The following is a 20,508-nucleotide window of genomic DNA, read 5'->3' on the forward strand; positions in this document are numbered from 1 at the left end:
AATTCCTCTGCTCCATGAACATGAGATGTCTTTCCATCTGTTTGTTTCTTTAATTTCTTTCACAGTCGTGTAGTTTTTGTTGTACAGGTTTTTTATATCCTTGCTTAAATTTATTCCTAAGTATTTTATTATTTTTGGTGCTATTGTGAAAGGGATAGTTATCTTTATTTTTCAGATATTTCATCATTAGTATAAAGGAATGCAGCTCACTTGTGTATGTTGATTTTGTATTCTGCAACTTTACTGAAGTTGATTAGTTCCAAAAGTTTTTTGATTAAGTCTGTGGGTGGTTTTTTTTTAAGATAAAAATCATGTCATTGGAAAATAGCCGCAGTGTTACTTTTTAATGTTACAATTTGGATGCCTTTTATTCTTTTGTCTAGCCTAATTGCTCTAGCAAGGACTTCCAGTACTATATTGTGAGTAAGAGAGGTGAGAGTGGGCAATATTGTTTTATTCCTGATGTGAGAAGAAAAGCTTTCAGTTTTTCTCCATTGAATGTAATGTGAGCTGTGAGTTTGTATGATAGCCTTTATTGTGTTGAGGTTTGGCTCTTTTCTACTCAGTCTGTTAAGGTTTTTTTATATGAAAGGATATTGTATATTGTCAAATATTCTTTCTATGTCTATTCAGATGATCATGTGATATTCATCTTTCATTTTATCAATGGGATATCTTATATTTGTTGATTTACGTATGTTGAACCATCATTCTTCCTTCCCAGGGATAAATCCCAGTTGGTTGTGATGTATAATCCCTTCAACGTCTTCCTGAATTTGGTTTGCTAATATTTTCTTGAGAATTTTTGCACATATATTCATTAGAAATATTGGTCTGTAGTTTTTTTGTTTTTTTTTTTTTGGTATTCCTATCTGGTTTTGGTATCAGGGTAATGTTAGTCTCACAAAATGAGTTAGAAAGTGTTCCCTCATTATTTTGGAAGCATATGAGAATTGATTGGTGTTAATTCTTTAAATGCTCTATAGAATTATCCAGTGAAGCTGTCTAGTCCTCGTCATTTCTCATGTTGGGAATTTTATATTGCTGATTCAGTCCATATTTTCTGTTTCTTCCTGATTTGGTCTTGGTGGGCTCTATGTTTCTAGGAATGTATACATTTCTTCTACATTATATAATTTGTTGACATATAATTATTCACAGTACCTTAAGCTTTTATGTATTTCTGTAGTATTTATCATAATGCCTTTTTTATTTCTAATTTTTTTTTCAGTGTTCACTTATTTTACTACCTTTAGTCTAGCTAAAGGTTTATGAGATTTATCTTTTCAAAGAACCAGCTCTTAGTTTTATTAATCCTTTCTGATGTTCTTCTGGTCTCATGACTTTCCACTATGATCATTATTATTTTCTTCTTTGTGATAACTTTGGGCTTAATTTATTTTTTTTTTCCTAGTTCTTTGAGGTATAAAGTCAGGTTGTTTATATGAGATACTTCTATTTTTTTAGTGTATGCATTTACTGCTATAAGTTTCCTTTCAGGACTGCTTTTGCTGCATCCCACAATATTTGCTATGTTGTTTTTATTTTATTTGTTTCAAGATAATTTTTTATTCTCCATTTGGTTTCTTCTTTGGCCCAGTAGTTTGGAAGTGCATTGCTTCCATAGTTTCCACATATAGTTTCCACATATTTGTAGATCTTCTTACTTTCCTCTTGTTGATTTCTAGTTTCCTATCATTGTGGTCAGAGAATATAGTTGATATGATTTCAGTCTTCTTAAATTTGCCAAGATTTGTTTTGTGGCCTATCACGTGCTCTATGTTGGAGAATGTTCCATGTGCCCTTAAGAAGAATATTTATTTTACTGCTCTTGGCTAGAATGTTCTACATATCTGTTAAGCCCATTTGTTCTGAAATGTGGTTCAGTTCCAGTGTTGCCTTGTTGATTTTCTGCCTTGATAATCTATCCACCATAGAGAGTGGGGTATTGAAGTCCCCTACATTTACTTAATGTATTCTTGCCTGTGTTTCCTTTAAGATCTGTTTCAGTTGCTTAATATATTTTAGTGTTCACGATTTGGAAATGTATATATTTACTATTTTATATTTTCTTGATGTGTTGACTTTTATCATTGTATAATGACCTTCTTTGACTCTTGTTACCCTTTTTGGCTTGAAGTCTATTTTGTCTAATATAATTATGGCTCTGTCCACCTTCTTTCTGTTTTTGTTTGCTTGGAATATCTTCTGTCCTTTCACTTTTGAGCCTCTCTGTATCATTAGAATGGAAATGAGTCTCGTATAAGTAGCATATACTTGGGTCTTTTTTTTTTTTTTTTTTTTTTTTTTTAGGATAGTCACACAGAGAGAGAGAGAGAGACAGAGACATAGGCAGAGGGAGAAGCAGGCTCCATGCACCGGGAGCCCGGCGTGGGATTTGATCCTGGGTCTCCAGGATCGCGCCCTGGGCCAAAGGCAGGCGCTAAACCGCTGCGCCACCCAGGGATCCCATGGGTCTTGTTTTTTAATCCATCCAGCCACTCTATATTTTGATTGGTGAACTAATCATTTAGTTTAGGATGATTATTGATATGTAAGGATTTACTACTGCCACTTCATCTTTTTCTTTCTGGTTATTTTGTTTGATTGTTTTTTGTTTTGTTTCTGTCTGTAAGTTGGTTTTCCATGGTGATTTGTTCAGTCTTCTACTTTTTTAGTTTCATGTCTCTGCTATAGATTTTTGCTTTGTGGTTACCATGAGGTAACACAAAAAAATCTAGACAAAGCAGTCCTTTTTCTGCTGATGAAAACATACATTCATTTGCCTATAAAGATTCCACCATTTTAATTTTCTTTTATATTTTTGATTCATAAGTTATATATTTTTATATCGTGATTTCATTACTAAGTTGTAGCTATAGTTATTTTTAATATGTGCTTTTTTTTAATTTTTAAGATTCTACCTATTTATTCATGAGAGACACACAGAGAGAGAGAGGCAGAGGCACAGACAGAGGGAGAAGCAGGCTCTCTACAGGGAGCCTAATGGGGGACTCAATCCTGGGACTCTGGGATCATCCCTGAGCCAAAGGCAGACGCTCAACCACTGAGCCACCGAGGCGTCCCAATATGTGCTTTTTAAAAATTTATATTTTTTACATTAAGTAGGTTCCACACCCAAGGTGAGGATCAAACTCACAACCCTGAGATTTAGTCCCCTGCTCCACCACTTTAGCCAGCCAGGTGCCCCTTTAATATGCTTTTTTTTTTTTTTTTAGCCTTTATGCCATAGTTCAGAGTTTAATATACTATTCTAAAGAAGAGTATTCTGACTATTCTCAGTATTTATTACCTTAATTAAAGTTTTATGTACTTTGTCATTTCAGCTTGAAGAGCTCTTTTTAACATTTTTTTTTAAGATTATTTATTTTAGAGAGAAGGAAAAGGAGCAAGCGAGTGTGGGAGGGAGGAGCAGAAGGAAAGGGAGAGAGTCTTAAGCAGACTTCACGTTGAGCACAGAGCCTGACTTGAGGCTCCATTTCACAACCTTGAGATCACCACCTGAGGGGAAACCAAATGTTGGACACTTAACCGACTGTGCCACCCAGGTGTATCTGAACATTTCTTGTAAGCATGTGTAGTTATAGTGAACTCCCTCAACTTCTGCCTGGGAGAACGTCTATTTCTCCTTCTTATCTCAGTAACTTTGCTAGTGGAGTATTCTTGGCTGGTCGTTTTTATCTTTCAGTGTTTTGAATATGTCATTCCATTCATTCTCTTTTGGACTGTAGAGTTTCTGCTGTGAAGTCTGCTTGTAGCCTTATCGGAATACCTTTATAGATTACTGTCTTTTTTTTCCTGGGCTGCTTTTAAAATTCCTTATTGTTGACTTTTGACAGTTTTCATATAATGTATAAATGTATGTAATGTACATATGATGTACTCCAGGTTTTTTTTTTTTTTACTTTTTAAAAATCTTAGTTCTTTCTTCTCTTCCACCTGAATCATTTCTGTTAAGTGTGCTAATTCTCTCTTCTATAGGATCTGCTCTGTTTCCAGTGCATTCTGATTCATTCTTCATATATTGAGTTCTTCAGCCAAGAATTTTTTTTTTTTTACAATTTTAATCTATGGGATAAAATTCTCCTTTTGTTTGTTAATTTTATTCCTCAAATCATTGTATTGTTTTACTGAGTTTTCTAGTAGCGTATTGAATTTCTTCATAATAGCTGTTTTATATTCTTTATCAGATCACAATACTTCATGGCTTTGGGTTTAGTTGCTGGAAAATTGTCATTTTTGTGTGTGTGTGTGACACCGTATTACTGTGATTTTTCATGGTGTTTGATGGAAAGTGCCTTGGCTTCTCCATTTGAAGTAGTAAACCCTTTTCTTATTTAGGCAAGGTTCTGTTTACTTTGATTCTTAACAAGTCAGCGGGTTTGTAATTAGGAGTCTTCATTTTGGTTTCCAGTAGGTGGCACTATAGTGCAAGCCTTTTCCTTCCCTGTATCAGAGCTGACTGCATTAAGGTTGTGAGCAAGTACATTTGAAAGAAAGAAAGAAAGAAAGAAAGAGAGAAGAGAGAGAGAGAGAAGAGAGAGAGAGAGAGAGAGAGAGAGAGAGAAGAAAGAAAGAAAGAAAGAAAGAAAGAAAGAAAGAAAGAAAGAAAGGAAGGAAGAAAGAAAAGGACCAAAGGGTGGCTGCAGAGCTTGGGGAGAGGTGTATATTTGGCACTTTAGTCTCTAGGTCTGCCAGTGGCTTGCTAGGGGATCCTCAAGTTGGGGGAGGAGTACAAGAGGTCCATGGGTGGTCCTCTTGCCCCCCAGGGCAGATAGCAAGAGACTGTCTTCTTTAGTTCCCTTTGCTTATTCCCAGTCACTGCGGTCTCTTTTCAGAGAGAGCAACTGGTTTTTGTAGTGTCAGCACGCATGGTCAGGCAGACGTATGTTCTCCTGCCTTTACCCTGCACTTCCTCTGCTGGAAAGGTTGTGCTGGCTTGCTGCTGGACCAGCCACCATCTTCTCTGCTTTTGCTACAGCCTCTGTGGTCCAGTCCACTCACAGATGCACAAATGGATAGGTCTCTTAGGTGTCCTGATATCCTGTGCAGAGGTGCTTTTCTCCCCCTTCAGTTATGAATATCTAATTGGTTATAAATCAGAGAGGAGAGAAGAAGGGAATGACTCATGCTGCCATGATGCTGATGTCTGTAATATAGTTTTAAATGGAATAAGTAGTTCAAGATATTTAATTTAGGATCTTTTGGGGACATTTTATAAGAAACTGCCAGTGTGGCTGTAGTTATATGTTTATATTATTTTCTTTAATGATATCTCCAGTATAAAGAAGTTTAATTCTTTATAATAGTGAATGAGATAGACACCATTTTGAAAACTGTTCATATGCTTGTAGTGACCAATCTCTGAAGTTTTTCATGCACTCACTCTCTCAAACTGGATTCTGTTAAAGTTTGAAGCATCTGATAACACTAAATAGCCAAAATTGGACAACAGTTCTATGAGGAATTATGACTCTTCATTTTGGTTATGAAGAGGCTTTTGAATCTAGCAACCTTTGTTGGTTCAGACTAAGAATAGATTTTATTGCCAGGCTGAAACATTGAGACATTTTGGGGACTACGTTGTGGTAAACTGGGGAAGGTAAATTAACTTGATCAGATGCTTTTCTTAAGAATGATACTGGGGCGTGTAGAGGTTTAATTAGATTATATTTTGGAGACAAAGATTAGTTTTTTCTTGTAGCTTTAGGAGTTGTGAAATACCTGAATTTGGGCTTTGGCAGGAGGTTAAGAAGAAATGGCAGTATTCATGGAACTTGCGTACTGAATATATATAAGGAGGAAAAGGCAACAAGGAAGGACTTGTCAATATGCTAGAGACGTTTATTGACTTTTTTTTTTTTTATCTGTGACAGGTCTTTGAACTTGTTAGTACACCTTTATGTATGTCAGAATCAGTTTTGACCTAAACTGAGAGCTGTGTTTTGTGAGTTTTTGTTGATAATGCTCTTGATTAGTGTGTTTACATAATGTGATTCTTGGTTGATACATCTTAACACCTTATAATTGGGTCTGGGGAAAAGGTAAACATAGTTACCTAGAATTCCTGTAGGGGAAACAAACTAGCATAGCATACCAATAGTAACAATTTAGCCGGACAGAAATACCTATAGATCTTAGGTCTGGCAGTTTAGGAAAAATTTTAAAATGTTTTTATTGAATTTCATTCTTATTTATCTCTCCCGAAAGGTTAGAGTTTGCTCATGAGTGTTCAGAGAGGGGGATTCTGTGGCTCTTGAAAAACAGGGCGATTTTTTTTTTTCATTTTCAGATTACATATTGAATTATTTTAAAGTTCGGTTAGTTAGTTTTTTTCCAGACTTCTAGTCTTAGTGCTATTTCTTTTGGATACTTCTGTCTCTTCTTGGTCATGAAGGGAAGTATTTCCTGGCTTCCTCTCTTTCCTAGTGACTGAAAGGTTTGTAAGTAGGTAGAATGTGAATATGAATAACTCAAGGGGTGGCCTTTGGAGGTCTCCTTTCCCAGGGAACTCAAGTCTTCTATGAATTGGAGTGTAAAATGTATACTAAATATGGAGTTTTGTTGTGGGCTGCCATATCATTATTTCTTCTTCAGTCCCACTTTTCTTGTAAGTTCTGTGACCATGATTCTATGACCACACCGGTCTGTGCTCAGCTTGCAGTTTGGGCGACTGCTCTTTGCACTGAACAGTATAGAGTTTTACAATATAAATTAATGGGTCTTTGAGAAGATGAAGATTGATCTTGTCTTTGAATCATATATTTAACATACTTTTAAAGTGAATTTTAAAAGTGATCCTCAAGTTTGTTGGGGGGACTCCTGGACTTTCCTGAAACCTTTCATAGTATTTGTGAAATCCTTACTTTTCCAACTAAATATCTTTGTGAGGTCAGATTTCTTTATGTATTTCAACCATAATAGCATTGAATATAACAGATTGAATACAAAAGTAGATGTTAGAATTGTTCTGTCTTCTTTTAAGCCAGACATTTAATGGTATTTGCAAAAATTGTGAAACATTGTTAGTTTTCTCACCAAATTTTTATTGTGGAAATATAATTATTTTTTCATGTTAAAAAAAAAAAAAGAGTATGTAGTTTTAGAGGAGGCTGTTAGTAATGGAACTCTGCCCATCCCTGCCCTGAGTAGGGATATAACCAAAGTGAGGAATATGAGTCATTTTCAAGGACCAGTATCATGCCAGAGGAGAGGAAGGCAGTTCCCTTTCCCTGGATTCACTACCTATCAGAATGATGTAAGCCTGGAACTATTTAGGGCCGCTTTTTGTTGCCACAGGAGGAGGGCCTACCTTACAATGAAATGAATTCAAGGGAAAACGGAATAGAAAGAGGGTCCTGGTAGTATCATTTAACTCCTGGATCCAGCTATGCCTGGTTATCTTTACATTAGACTTTCATTTATTTTTCTAAAATATTTTATTTATTTATTCATTCATTCATTCATTCATTCATTCATTCATTCATGAGAGACACAGAGAGAAGGCGGAGACATAGGCATAAGGAGAAGCAGGCTCCATGCAGAGAGCCAGATGTGGGACTCGATCCAGGAACTCCGGGATCATGGCCTAAGGGAAGGCAGACACACAGTCGCTGAGCCACCCAGGAGTCCCAGACTTTCCATTAAATTCCTTCTTTTGTTAAACTGTGGAATTGTTATTTATTTGATTTGTTATTTTAAACTAAATTTAATATTTTTTCAGTTTTAACTCTGTAGTAAATATTGCTAGATATAGCCCTTTTAAATAAAAGCTCTTTGGAGTTGTCTATAGTCCTTAACTTGTAAATCAATCCTGAGACCAAAATGTTTGAAGACTGTTGTTCTCAAGGAATGAAGGCATTGCTGCTATTTCTTGGGGGTAATACAGATAATGAAAGAACTGACAGAATAGTTTTCAGTGTTGTAATCACATGGATTGTGGTTGCAGTGATAAGTGATTGTATAATGCTCATGGATAGATCACGTTTAGATATGCTTATTTTGTGATTGTGATTTTATTTAGTAGAATGAAGTGGGTGTGATAACGCCTTATGAATAATTTTTGCTGTAGCTAATTACTACATACAAATAATCTATTTTTGCCTGCTAATTTGAATTGATGAAGTTCTATAGTAAACTACGGCAATTGAATTTTTCAGTGTATATATTATATTTGTTGCAATGGGATTTGGGTTTTTAAAAGAGTAATCCTAAGTACAGAATAATAGAACTATGACTTGGATGCAAACTAGATATTTTTCTTGAATATAAAGCAAAAATTTGGTAGGAACAGATGTGGGTGTATATCCGTGTTCTAAAGTTACTGAGTTAACATATTTAAATTTAATTTTTAATTTCCACTGCCACCTCCAGCTACACCTTCTCAAGATTACCAAAAATGGAAGCTTGGGTTAAATTCCTTCAGTTATCTTCCACTGAATTTCTAAGTCTCCAAGAAACTTGAGCAAAACAAAACAAACTTCTTTTTGAAAAAAATGTACTGGAAAGCTAGCTTTTTTTATTTTCCTGTGTCATTACTGTTTTCAAGTCGTAAATTAAAAAGTAAAAACGAATATAAAGAGTGTCTTAGGAGGATTAATTACAGTCTTTATATCCAGGGGTGATTTGATTCATGTTATTGAAAATATTATTTAGGAAAAAAGTCTTTTGGGAGGTTCTTTTGGGAGGTTTTATTTTTATTATAACATTTGATTTTCTGCATTGCTTTAGCTTCTCCAACTTACTTAGCATATATACTTCCCTCTTCAGGTACTTTTGGAAAAGAATGACCTTCTTAGATGTTTATCCCTTTTAGTGCTTTTCATTATTACTGTATCCTTAAGACAAATTCAGAGATTGTTAAAATTTTACTTTTACACCTTTAAAATCAAAATTTGAATGACTTCATGGTGATCTGGACATTTAATTTGTTAAAGTTCATTGAAGCATTTAATTTTAAATATTTAATGAAGTGACAGATTAGAAATCCAACTGTTTATGAATGCTCTCTTTTCTCCATCCCACTGGACACCTGTGCCTTATGTGTCAAGTAGACCTCCACTTTTGGCCTTTTCTCTGGTTCCATCAGCCTGGGCTGTTCTTTTTCCACATAGCCCAAAGCTTGCTTGCATTCCATTTTGATCCCTGTTTCAATTCTGGTCCCTGTTTAAATGTCACTTTATCAGAGTTCTTCTTTGATGATCTTATATATATTCATTTATTCCTTCTTTCCTATTTTTTCCTCCTTCCTTCCCTTCATTCCTTTTACTCTATATTGTATCTCCATACTTTACATTATTTTTCTTCAGAGCACTTGTCTATATGACAATATGTTGTGTGTATCTATGTATGTATTGTGTCTCCTTCCTCTAGCCCCCGTGCAAATTCCGTGAGAACTTACTTTTTTCAAAGTCGCATACTCAGGATTTAGAAGAGGGCCTTATATAATAGGTGTTCATTAAATATTTTTGAAAGATGATTGTGATACTTGGAAAATAATCAACTATTAAAATAGAACTAATATTCTCAGTACTTCACGAAGATGAAAAATAAAGGGTTCCTGTAAAAGTTAGCTGTTGACCCGGTGAGATTTGCGTATCTTGTCTCTATCTTAGTGTTCTCTCTTAGGTACTGTGTTAGGCCCAGAGGTTACACATGTGTTTAAGAAGTTCTCTTTTTGGAAAAAAAAAAAAAAAAAAAAAGTTCTCTTTTTGGATTTTGGTATGTTTTTGATAAAACTCTCTTATATAGTATATATTTTATCTGTAGTGCTAGCTAACTTAAATTTATTACTAATATTTATAAGTTAATTGAAAAGAATACTGTATTATCTTGTGTTTCATGTATCTGCACAGTGTGCCATGAACAGAATTAAACCGAAGTATTATATTCATTCAGGTTTGTGAAGGATTTACTATACAATCCAGTGTTAAATCTGCCAGGGGCTGTTCCGCCTATGCTTGAAACCATTCTAATGATGGAAAACTTTCTTTCAGGCAGTTTATTCTGCCTTTGGGAAGCCTTTGTTTATTAAAACAGTTCATGTCTTATTTTAAGCCAAAATCTGTTGCTTCCACTTACTGGTACTAATTATATCCCATGGAGGATGTATTGAATAAATGTAATATTTCTTGTGATAGCTTTTCAATTATTTGAAAGCCTACCAGTTTTCTCTCTGACATTTCAGCTTTCCAGGCTGATAATTCCTAGTAAGCTGTCTGATAATGATACGCATTTACTACTCTGGTCATTTTCCAGGAAACTGTTTGAGTTTGCCTAATGTATTTGTAAATAGTGACACCTAAAAGTGAAAGCAGTGGCTCTCCTTACTGCATAGGAGTGCTGCACTATTTTCTCTCTAGTACTTAATTTTTTTTATTTTATTGCATCTTTATGATTTAAGTTTTCCCCCAACCACTTCACACTTTATCTCATTTGACTTATAAACTAAAATACTTAGTTGCTCCTTCTCCACCCCACCTTTCACAAATGATATTGGCAAGTTGTGTTTCATGCCTGCCCTATTTTGTAGTTTGTTTTCATTGTGTTTTGCCCACCTAACCCTCTCAAGCCCCCCAACACACACACACACACACACACAAAGGTAATTGGAGTTGGAGCGCTCTGGTTAGTTTGATGCTTTTTGGCAGATTTATGTACTTGCTGGATTGAGAAGTACTTAAGGAATATAGAATCAGTGGGAGTTCAGCCTGTTTGCTAAAATAGAGATGAAGTCTGTCACTCAGTGTTCTTTATACTTAAACATTTTCAAAATCTGTTCTTTTTTTCCTCTCTCTGTCTGATCTGAAAGATTTCAGTCCCACTTTTCTTTCACTGTTTCTAGAATGCTAGTAACGTTGCATAGGGTAGAGTCTAGCTCTGACAAGATTCATTCATTCAGACTTGCAAACCTATCATCAGCAGTGGCAACTGGTGCTGTAAACTACTGCAGGAACAGTTTTGCTTGTCATGGAGACTTTAAAAAAAATAATCCTTACTATCTTAATATGGTTTTCTTTTGATAAGGTAACTTAAACATTTTTACTGCATTAATCTTGCATAGCAGGTTGTTGCTGGGTGTTCAGATGAAGTAGCATTGGCACTTTTGGTTAAAACATAGAAAAGAGAACAAATATTTTGCCCTTTCTCCTTGATTTATAACATTGAAGCATATTATTGCACCTCTGTAGTTCAGATATTCTTTTACTCAGTTGTAATTTACAAGTACATTTTTTCAAAAATATTAAATATGAAATGACTTCTTATAGGATCTATGAAAAATTGCTTCTCAAATGTAAATTTACCCATTTTTGCCATTAAATGTGAAATTATAAACCTTGCTTCTACTAGATAATCTGCAATTTAACATATACCAAAAAGTAATTTGTTTTCAGACTGTTTCAGCATTTAGAATTTTTGTGTGTGGTAGTTGATTTGCTGTAGTTGTGATTTTATTGGTTTTTTATTCAGTAGCTTCCTATGGAAGATGTTGAGCAGTGATTGTTCAGGAATGAATGCTATTTTATAAAACTGTAGTCTAGGGCTTCTGGGTGGCTCAGTTGGTTAAGCATCTGCCTTTGGTTCAGGTCATGATCCCATTGTCCTGGGGTAGAGTCCCTCGTTGGGCTCCCTGCTCAATGGGGAACCTCCTTCTCCCTCTCCCCCTGCTCATACTCTCTCTCTTTCTCTCTCTCTTGTTCACTCTTGTAAATAAATAAAATAAAATAAACCTGTAGTCTATAAACTATAATAATTATAGCAATCACAAAGGTTTTTTTCTACATTTTTCACTGAGAAAATTTTAATTGATTTAAAGTGTCCTATTTAGAAAAGTAATGGAGTGGCTGAGTAGTGGGATAGATTTGGTGTTAAGAGAAATGTAAAGTCACAGTTAAGTCATTAGAAAGGCCAATATTAATTTGAAAATTCACCACAACAATAAGACCAATGTTGAATTACAGCATTTGGATTCCGTGTGGGGACTGGATTTATTAACAGCAGTTGCAATAAAACAGTACAACACAGTGGTAGTATTATGTATCACAGTGATTTTCAATAAATTATGTTTAGCTTGATGTCTAGTTTAGTGCTTATTCAGGTTATCTAACATGAATAGACATTGTTTCATGGTCTCTTGTGCAGTATTACTGAATTGCTGGCTAACTGTGTATCCATAGATACATCATGAGATTATATTTGTCCCATTTCTTTGGGCTTATTTCATCACAGTTCTAAGTATTTCTATGCTCATTATGATAAAACATGAAAAAATTATAAACTGTCTTGTCTGTATTTTTAAATTGCTTTTTTTAAAGATTTTATTTATTTATTCATGAAAGACAGAGATAGAAGCAGAAACATAAGCAGAGGGAGAAACAGGCTCCTCCCAGGGAGCCTTATGCGGGACTTGATCCCTGATCCCCTGGAAGCATGCCCTGAGCAGAACGCAGACGCTCAACCACTGAGCCACTCAGGCATCCCTGTCTTTTTTTTTTTTTTTTTTTTACTGTGTGTGTGTGTGTGTGTGTGTGTGTGTGTGTGTGTGTTTAAAGATTTTATTTATTTATTCATGAGAGACACAGAGAGAGAGAGACAGGCAGGCTCCATGCCAGGAGCCCGACATGGGATTTGATCCCGGGACTCCAGGATCACGCCCTGGGCCAGAGGCAGACACTAAACCGCTGAGCCACCAGGGCTACCCTTAAGTGTTGGTTTAAGTATATTGAAGTACATTTCTATATTGAATATTGAAGTAAGTTTCTATATTGAATATTGAAGAAAAAGTCTTAAAGAATCTTTCATGTACCATTGAAATGAATTCTTTCTTGCTTCTTTTTAAGTAGTAGCCTATTTCAAGTCTTTGTGAATAAATCGAAATCTGTGAGAAAAGTTGATTCATGATTACTAACAAATTAGCCTGCAACTTAGTAACACAGCAGACATTTATCACCTCATTACAATTTATCATTCCTGTGTCAGGATTCTGGAAGCAGGTTAACTGAGTATTTCTGGCTCAGAATCATGAGATTGCAGTTAAGCTGTAGATCAGTTCTGCAGTCTTCTCAGTGTTCTATGGGGACTGTAGAATCTGCTTCTAAACTCACTCACATGTGGCTTTTGGCAAGATACTTCAGTCCTTTGATTGTTGACTGGAGCCCTCATTTCATTGCCACATGTTGCTCTCCATAGGCTGCTTGAGCGTTCTTGGAATAAATATAGTAGCTGTTTTCTCTAGAAGAAGTGATCCCAGAAAGAGAGTAAGAATGATGCCACAATACTTTGTATGTCCTAGTCTCAGAAGGTAGATACCATCACTTCTGCCATTCTGTGTGTTTAGAAGCAAGTCCCTAAATTGAACCTACTCTCAAAGGTGAGCAATCCGGCTCTACTTTCTAAAGGGAGGAGTGAAGAGTTGGAAGCCATGCTTAATTACCACAGTGATATAGACTAGGAAGTCTCAGAGCATAAAATAAATGCTATACTAGTTTCTTAATAGAGTAGTTGTCAATTCTGACACTGTATTAGCCTTTACAAAACAACAAAGCAAAACATAAATGGTTGAATTAGGCTTGTTGATTCACTTGAGTCAGGTTTTTCTGTAAATGTTTCTACTGTGCAATCAAAGCTGTTCATTGTCTTTTTCAAGATGTATTTTTTGATTCAGTGACATAGGTTACTGCTGTACTTTTCTAGAATTGTTACAGAATAGAGCTAAATATAGTATGTACAGTTCATGGCACAAACTGGATGTTTAGTAGATGTTAGTGCTTGGCTATTGCTATTTTGCTCTTATTTAACCTAACTTGTAAAGTGATCATTAATTAAAAGGGTAATAATTTTAGCTTAGTTGAAAAATAGTTACTTGGCTTTTTGTTAGGATAGGTATGGCTCGAGCATCAAAAACTTTCTTCCCTTGCTCTGTTCCTCCTTTACTTAGTCCCCACTACCTCCTCCTATCCAAAAACCTCAGTTCCCATAGTTAATTTATCTTCCACATATTTATTATTCAAATATAAGCCAATCCAAATATATGTATTTTTTCTTCTCTTTCCCCCACACAAATGGTAACACGAATACCCAGTTTTCTCTACCTTGCTTTTTAAATATAACAAATTGATAAGGAAAATTTCTCTGTGATAGGAAAACTTCCTTGTTCTTTTTTGCATCTTTTTGCTGTATCTCATTCCCTTGTTTGTAGGTTAGGATAATTTTTTTCCAGTCCTCTGTAAATGGGCATGTGCGCATTTTTTATTTTGCAATCAGTGTAACAATGAGTGACTTGTGTACGTGTCACTTTGAATATGTCAATATGTCTGTAAAGTAACTTCAGAGTAGAATTGCTAGGTCAGTTGCAGTTGTGATTGTATGCTACCATACCGGAGGGGCTACCAGTCTTCTCACAGCATCCACAGTGTTTAAAAACTGCTTGTATCCCTATAGTCTTCTCTTCAAAACATTTTTTCATATCTTTAGATTTTGCCAGCGTTATAGCCAAAAAGTGGTATTTCAGTCCAGCTTATTTGAATTATTCTTATTGATGAGGGTATATTTTTACTCATAGTTAGACTTACCTTTTTTTTTTTTAGCATCTATTCATATTCTTAGTCTTTTTTCTCTTATGGTTTGATCTTACTGATTGATAGAAGCTACATATTAGGAGAATTCACCTTCTTGAATGAGTTAAACTCTGAGCTTTTTTTCATTTGTCTTTTGACTCTACATTCTAAAGTTTTGGCTTTTTTTTGTATAAACAAATTACTCTTGTAATATAGATTTCTGTCATAACTGAGAAAGTTTTCAATACTCTAGAGTTATAAAATAACTTTCTTGTTTTTTCCTAATATTTAGTGTTTTCATGTTTTTTGGTTTTTGATTTGTTGTGTATGGAATCAGTATGGAACCAACTTAGTTTTTAAATAGGTAACTACCAGCTTGTCTCAATACTATTGTGTAGTTCATCTCGCTCATTGACTTGGATGCCACCTTTACAAAATAAAAATTCATATATTTATTTGGGTTTATTTCTAAACTTTCTTTTCTGTTGTTAAAGTAATATGTCTTTAGTATGTTTTCAGGTTTTCCTTTATTGCCTTCTCTGTCTGATTTTCTAGCTATTTATTTAGTTCTTGGGATACTGGGAAGGGGAGGGCACTTTTTGTATTTTTATTGGTTCCATACTAATAGTAGTTTTTGATGCATTGGTACTGTTTTTACTTCATTATAACTTCTCTTTTTAATAATAAATCTTACTGAGTTTTTAATACATGTATTAGTACGTATGTGGAGGGATCAGAATAATGGCTATGTATATCATGTAAAATATATTACTATAAGGGAGAACTTATATTTCTTCATTCCCTTCCTTTGGGGTTGGTGCTTTTTACATATATTAACTCAACGATTTATCATACAAACTAATTCAGTTTGTAACTAGAATTTTTAAACTGTGTAATTGTTTATGACTAAATTTCCTTTAACATTGCTTTTTTTTCTTCAGTTGTGATGCAGATCCATCAGCCCTAGCAAAATATGTTCTTGCTTTGGTAAAGAAAGACAAAAGTGAGAAAGAGTTAAAGGCATTATGTATTGATCAGCTGGATGTATTTCTTCAAAAAGGTAAAATCTTTGGTTTAAAAATAATAGTTGATTTTAATAAATCCTTTAAAGCAAGATTTTCCATAATGTTAAAGGAACTCAATAAGAGAACAGACTCTAATTGTAACAAAGTTGAACAAACAGTATTATTACTCATTACAGCTATAGCTTATTTATAATGGACACCTTTTTTAAATTAGTATCTTTATTCTCTTTCTTAAAGCATGCTGATATTTTTTCCTTAAAAGATTAAGTAAATGAATACTTGTTTCTTTAAAGGTAGTACTGCTTAAGAAACTATTTGTAATGATGCCTAGATAGTGCTTCAAATTTTTTTCACTTTGCCACCATCTGGATAATGATAATTATGTTTGGCACTCAGGGCACAGGGTACGTGGAGACTAGTCCTGGCTGGAGGCGACTGGCTGAGAAACTCTGACCACCCTAGTTCCACTATGCTAAAATTGAGTGGATTAGTATTACCATAGATCTGTGTCATGGCACACTAGTTAGGAAGCTGTTGATCTTAGTGTAATTCCTAGAGTTATGAAAGTCAGTGTATTATTTCATCATATTGAATTCTGATGTGTAGAGGGGGAGAATTAATATCTTAGCAAATATCTTTAATATGTGGTTTTTTGGTTTTATTTTTAGAGACCCAGATATTTGTGGAAAAACTTTTTGATGCTGTGAATACAAAGAGTTATCTACCTCCTCCAGAGCAGCCATCATCGGGAAGCTTAAAGGTAGAATTTTTTCAGCACCAAGAAAAAGATATAAAAAAAGAGGAGGTAAGGGTTTGTGTGTTAAACCTTAGCTGTTCTTTAAAAACATATAAGAAATAATTAAACCTAGTTCAACTTTCTGATTTGTGTCAAGAATCCTCAGGACCATCCCTGGGAGCATTCATAGGAGTTAGCACGGAGTCATACTCATGGCTATGACTTCTTACAGCAAAATCAGCAAAGAGAAAAAGTAGGTATTTTGAAGTCTGGGGGAAAACAGATGTGAGCTTCCAGAGGCTTCTCCCAGTGGAGTCACACAGGATGCACTTAACAAGTAGGTTTAATGCATTTGAACTAGGGAAGCTCATTAGAAACTCAGTGTGTGAGGTTTTTATTTTGGGCTGGTCACAGATGCATCTTCTGTCTACTCTGTACCAAAATTCCAGACTCCCAGAGGAAAGCATGTGGTTGACATAAAACCATATCGTTGACACAGTCAGGCATAAAGTGAGCTATTATTATCTGGGAATAATGGGAACCCTCCAGAAATCAAAGTTCGCAGACACCAGTCAAGGGACTACCTTATAAGGCCTTTCTAAGGATAATAGTGTCAAGCTTGCTTTTCAACTCTTTTCTGCATAGTATCTTACAAATATGGACTTGGATTATCTATGTTTTCTGAAAATAATTAGATTGACATTAGATCTATCTGCTTCTGTCCTGTATGCATTTTGTAGGGGACTGTTTGTAAGGTGGTCATGTAAAAGGACCTTTACAGAGCAGCGGGCATGACTTCATCCTTTAAGAGATTTTTTTTTTAATTTTAGGATTTTATTTATTTATTTGTTGGGGCAGGGGTGGGGTAGGAAGAGAGAGAGAGAACACAAGCAGGAGGAGCAGCAGGCAGAGGGAGAGGGAATAGTAGGCTCCCCGAGGAGCAGAGAGCCCCATATGGGGCTTGATCTTAGGACCCTGGGATCATGACCTGAGCTGAAGGCATATGCTTAATCAACTTAGTCACCCAGGTACCCCATTTTAGGAGATTTGAAGAATTTACCTTTTATAACTTTATTACTTTTTATTTACCATTCTTAATAATCATAAAAATCCAGATATCCTCAATTTGATGTTTAAAGGTTGTAATTCAAACAAAAATAATTGACATTAAGCTGTTACATTTCTGCAGTTAGCCTAGCTGTAGGTCGAATAAATCTTGGTTAAAATTTTGGCTTCATCAGTCACTACTTTATGACCTTAAGAAACATTACTTTTCCAAGTCTTAGTTTACTCAGCTGTGAAATGGTAATACTATATGGTTGTTGTGAGTAATAATAAAATAATACCTATAAAGCACTTGGCATAGTGTATAGCACATAATATGTTTTCAATAAATGGCAGTTCCTATTACTACTGAGAGATTGTTGCATGGTGGAAGATGTGGTTGAGTTTTTTTCCCCTCATACTCTTTCTTTCCAGATTATGGAAGTAATACTTGTTTATTATGTATTAATATAAATATATGTATAATATTATGTAGTAATTCTCAAATATATTTTTATTTCTGTATTTGAACATATTTACACATACATGCATGTAGATAGTTACACAGACACACACATAAAACACCCCTGTCACTACTTGGTGCAAGGGAAGACCAGAAATATTTTGTGTATATTTCATATCTAACAGTAGAGGGGTTCTGTTAATAAGGAAGAAAAACATAGTGGCTATTGTGCTGCAACTGCTAATACCACATAGAGATGCCCAATAATTTAAGTTTTGCCTGCCAATGGAAGTTTGGTGGGTTGGTTCTAGATATCTGCTATTGCAAATTATATTTTGATTCTTAAAAATCTTAAGTAGTCTCTTGATTTGAGAAGCAGTAAGGAGTCTTCCCCAAAACGAGTTAGTGGTAAAACCTTAGTCTTACGTCTATTGACATAATAATATTTCTCCACAGTTTTCTTGACCAATTGTGAAGGATATTTATCCCTGATCTTTCAGAACTGTCAAAATGTCAGATGACAACCTGGATTTAAAATACCATGGGTATAGTAAAAGTTCCCAGTTGAGCATGTACTGTGGAAGATGATGATGTATCAACATAAATTACTTGCGAGTGTGTGTTGAAGCAAGTAGAAGGGAAAAAAGGTGCATTGAACCCTGTTTTTATGAATGGGGGAGGGTCGAAATGGGTGGCAAGAGGAGAATGAAAGTATTTATAAGGAAAAAAAAGATTGTAAAAAGGGTTTTTAAAGCAGTGTTCCTCAGAGTTTGGCCTATTGATAGGATTTCCATTTAATTTCTCATCCAACATTGGACACTTCTGACAGGAGAGGGTCTTATCCCAGAGGAGTATTGGAACAACTGGCATAAACTGGGACACTGTTATGTTATCCTTTACACTGAATCAGAATGTCTTAGAGTTCTTATTAAAAATGCAAAATCTGGAGACTTGCCGTATTTACAGAAGCTACATGTTCAGTACTTCCTGTATTGGTTTATCCTCTAAATCTTTTTTCTAGTAACACCTGTTACTATCCTATGTAATCAGTGTTCTAGACAGTATAGCATGAAAACTTCTGGCCTCAGTAAAGTAGCATTGATAAAGGGAATGTTTTCCAGGCCTGCTTTCTATTAATACAATACAAATGAAGGTCCTTTTTAGAAAAGAGAAATATATAGCTGCCATACTGCTATGAGAAACTGGAGAACTGTTTGACCTTATGTATCATTCTCTCTTATGTTTCTTTTTCTGACTTGGTTAGTTCTAATGCATTCTTCTATATTCCCTAATGTGTTTGGTGCTAGACCAAATCCATGTTGGAATTTTGAAAGAAGAAATAAAATTGACTTTCTACTAATAGTGTTAAAATGAGGACATTTGCCTAAGTGTTTTCTCAACACTGTTATCTAAGATAAACATTTCTGAGTTTCTATTTAGCATTCACTTTTAACTTTCAGCAAGCCTTTATTCTGTGGTTAAATTAAATGATTGTATTAGAAGAGAAATTTATTTTTTTAATGCTTTAGAAGAGAGCAATTTCACATCTGTTTTAATATTATTTAAATCACTGAAATAGAACATGGCAAAGAATAATTTGCTAAACTTATGCAAAATTTTTTTTTGTATATCAGATAACAAAGGAGGAAGAGCGAGAGAAGAAGTTTTCCAGAAGGCTAAATCATAGTCCACCCCAGTCAAGTTCCCGATACAGAGAAAATAGGTGATTGATTGAACCATGTTCAGTGTTCAGATATTGGATGTATCTTTTATATGAATGCTTAGACTTGATTATCATTCACCTAGGGGCAAGATATGTCTACTCTTCTCTTGGTCTAGGAACATATAACTCAATAATTTTCTTACCGAGAATATCTGTGTCCGGTTTCTAGGTCCTGGAAAAGGAGGTTTAGTATAGTGCTTGGCAAACAATTATTATTATATTTATTTCTAACTTCAAATTCCAGTGAAATCTCAGTGTGAGAACCTTTTTGCATGAAGTTTCCTTTCAGTGTGAATAAATTATTTTTCCCACTAAGGCTTGAAAAGCATTTAGAGTACAGTAGATTGATATATGCCTTAAGTGTGAAGTTATATGTACGGGACAACATGTACTATAAAACATGATGTATGGATGCTAAGTGTATAGGTGTCTTGGTATATAAGACTAGGGATTGAGACTTTCAGAGTTTTTTCCCTTTAAAAAGGGTTTTAGAATTCTTGAGCAGATGATGTTCAGTTTTTCAATTTGAGTTTCCTATATTTGTGGAGGGATAAAGAATCATGTTACAGGAATCAAATGTGAGTGACTTTTACATTTAATGGGTTTTTTTTTTCCTGTATCTATGTAATTATTTTCCTAAAAGTGATCATTTATTCCTTTAGAAGTCGTGATGAGAGGAAAAAAGATGATCGTTCTCGCAAAAGAGATTATGACCGAAACCCTCCTCGAAGAGATTCATATAGAGATCGGTACAATAGAAGACGAGGCCGAAGTCGCAGTTACAGCAGGAGTCGGAGTCGAAGTTGGAGTAAAGAGAGGCTTCGTGACAGGGATAGGGATAGAAGCAGGACGCGAAGTAGAAGCAGAACACGAAGCCGAGGTAAATAATCTACATTGTATATATGTATATTATGTTCTGATTAGTATTCTTCTATTGTGAA

At 34.9% G+C, this 20,508-nt stretch overlaps 1 protein-coding gene across 15 annotated transcripts in view; it reads left to right on the forward strand.

Annotated features, from left to right (window-relative positions):
* Positions 1-20,508, forward strand: part of RBM26 (RNA binding motif protein 26) — an 84,601-nt gene that overhangs the window by 14,444 nt on the left and 49,649 nt on the right. For all 15 annotated transcript variants that reach the window (XM_041730996.1, XM_041730991.1, XM_041730985.1 and 12 more), the window contains exons 2-5: positions 15,518-15,636; positions 16,270-16,406; positions 19,479-19,567; positions 20,230-20,447. In XM_041730996.1, coding sequence (XP_041586930.1) covers positions 15,518-15,636; positions 16,270-16,406; positions 19,479-19,567; positions 20,230-20,447 — 563 coding nt within the window. The remainder of the gene's footprint in view (positions 1-15,517; positions 15,637-16,269; positions 16,407-19,478; positions 19,568-20,229; positions 20,448-20,508) is intronic.

Source organism: Vulpes lagopus, chromosome 16 (assembly GCF_018345385.1).
Source record: "Vulpes lagopus strain Blue_001 chromosome 16, ASM1834538v1, whole genome shotgun sequence".
Classification (NCBI taxonomy): domain Eukaryota; kingdom Metazoa; phylum Chordata; class Mammalia; order Carnivora; family Canidae; genus Vulpes; species Vulpes lagopus.